Source organism: Chaetura pelagica, unplaced genomic scaffold (assembly GCF_000747805.2).
Source record: "Chaetura pelagica isolate M959 unplaced genomic scaffold, ChaPel_1.0 scaffold762, whole genome shotgun sequence".
NCBI lineage: Eukaryota > Metazoa > Chordata > Aves > Apodiformes > Apodidae > Chaetura > Chaetura pelagica.
In genome coordinates, this window is record NW_009952439.1 from 127,821 (window position 1) to 128,741 (window position 921).

The 921-nt window shown below is 65.3% G+C and overlaps 1 protein-coding gene across 1 annotated transcript in view; it reads right to left on the reverse strand.

The window, feature by feature from the left end:
- The window catches only part of LOC104398301 (transducin-like enhancer protein 3), a 26,641-nt gene that overhangs the window by 5,515 nt on the left and 20,205 nt on the right, over positions 1-921 (reverse strand). The window contains exons 8-10 of the mRNA XM_010008394.1: positions 643-798; positions 386-518; positions 18-58 (exon numbers count right to left, since the gene is read on the reverse strand). Of these exons, the coding sequence (XP_010006696.1) occupies positions 18-58; positions 386-518; positions 643-798 (330 nt within the window). The remainder of the gene's footprint in view (positions 1-17; positions 59-385; positions 519-642; positions 799-921) is intronic.

A 921-nucleotide genomic window follows, 5' to 3' on the forward strand; every position in this document is an offset into this window, starting at 1 on the left:
CATCATGGCAAGGGAGCGTAGGAGCCCGCGATGGAGATGGGCGTCCGCAGGGCTGAGGCTGCAGGGAGGGAACACGGGTCAGAGCCCCCCCCGCCAAGCAGCCAGCCCTGCTCAGCCCAGAGGAGGTGGCAATGGATGGGCCTCCCTCCTCACCCTGCTCCCTGCAGTGGGGACTGCCTGAGCTGCTGGTGCCTCTGTCCTCAGCTGGATTAGCTCCCTGCTAAACCTGAACCCCCTCCCCAAGCTGCTGCCTTCCCAGTGGGTTGAAACCACGATGGGGACTGGAGCAGAGCGGTGGCACCAGGGGATACCCAGGGGACTGGTACCCATGCAAGGAGCACCCAGGGCACAGGTAGCCACCCAGGGGTCCACACACAGTACCCACCCAGGGGGTCCATGCCACTTGGCTTGCCAGGCATTGGCCGCAGCCCCGGGGTGCTGCTTGTCCCTGGGGGGGGAGCGTCATTCCTTGGCGTCGGAGTGTTTGACTTCAGCCCGGGCGTCGACGATTTGTCGTTCTGGATGGAGAAGGGGATGAGGAAAAGAAGAAACAAAGATGAGGTTCATCTGCAGCCCCTGCTCAGCAAGCCCCCAGACCCAGCAAGCCCCCAGCCCCCCGGCAGGGCAGAAGGAAGGACGTACGTGGCCCAGCTCCTTAGCCTTGGAGGAGGGAGTGCTGCTGGAGGAGGCGACCGAGGCCGGGCTGTTGGGCGCGTCCCCCTTCTTCATCCCGCGGGCTTTGTCGATGCCGTTCTCTGGGGGGGAGTGGGCTGGGCTGACCCGGGGGGTGGCAGGGTCCTGAAAGACAGGAGGAAGCACTGGTACCCTTGACAGTGTGTGGGGGGGCTCCTTCCAGCTCCTCCTCCCGGCAGGAATGGGGCCAGGGGGTCCCCAAAGCTCAGACCCCACCATACCATGGGG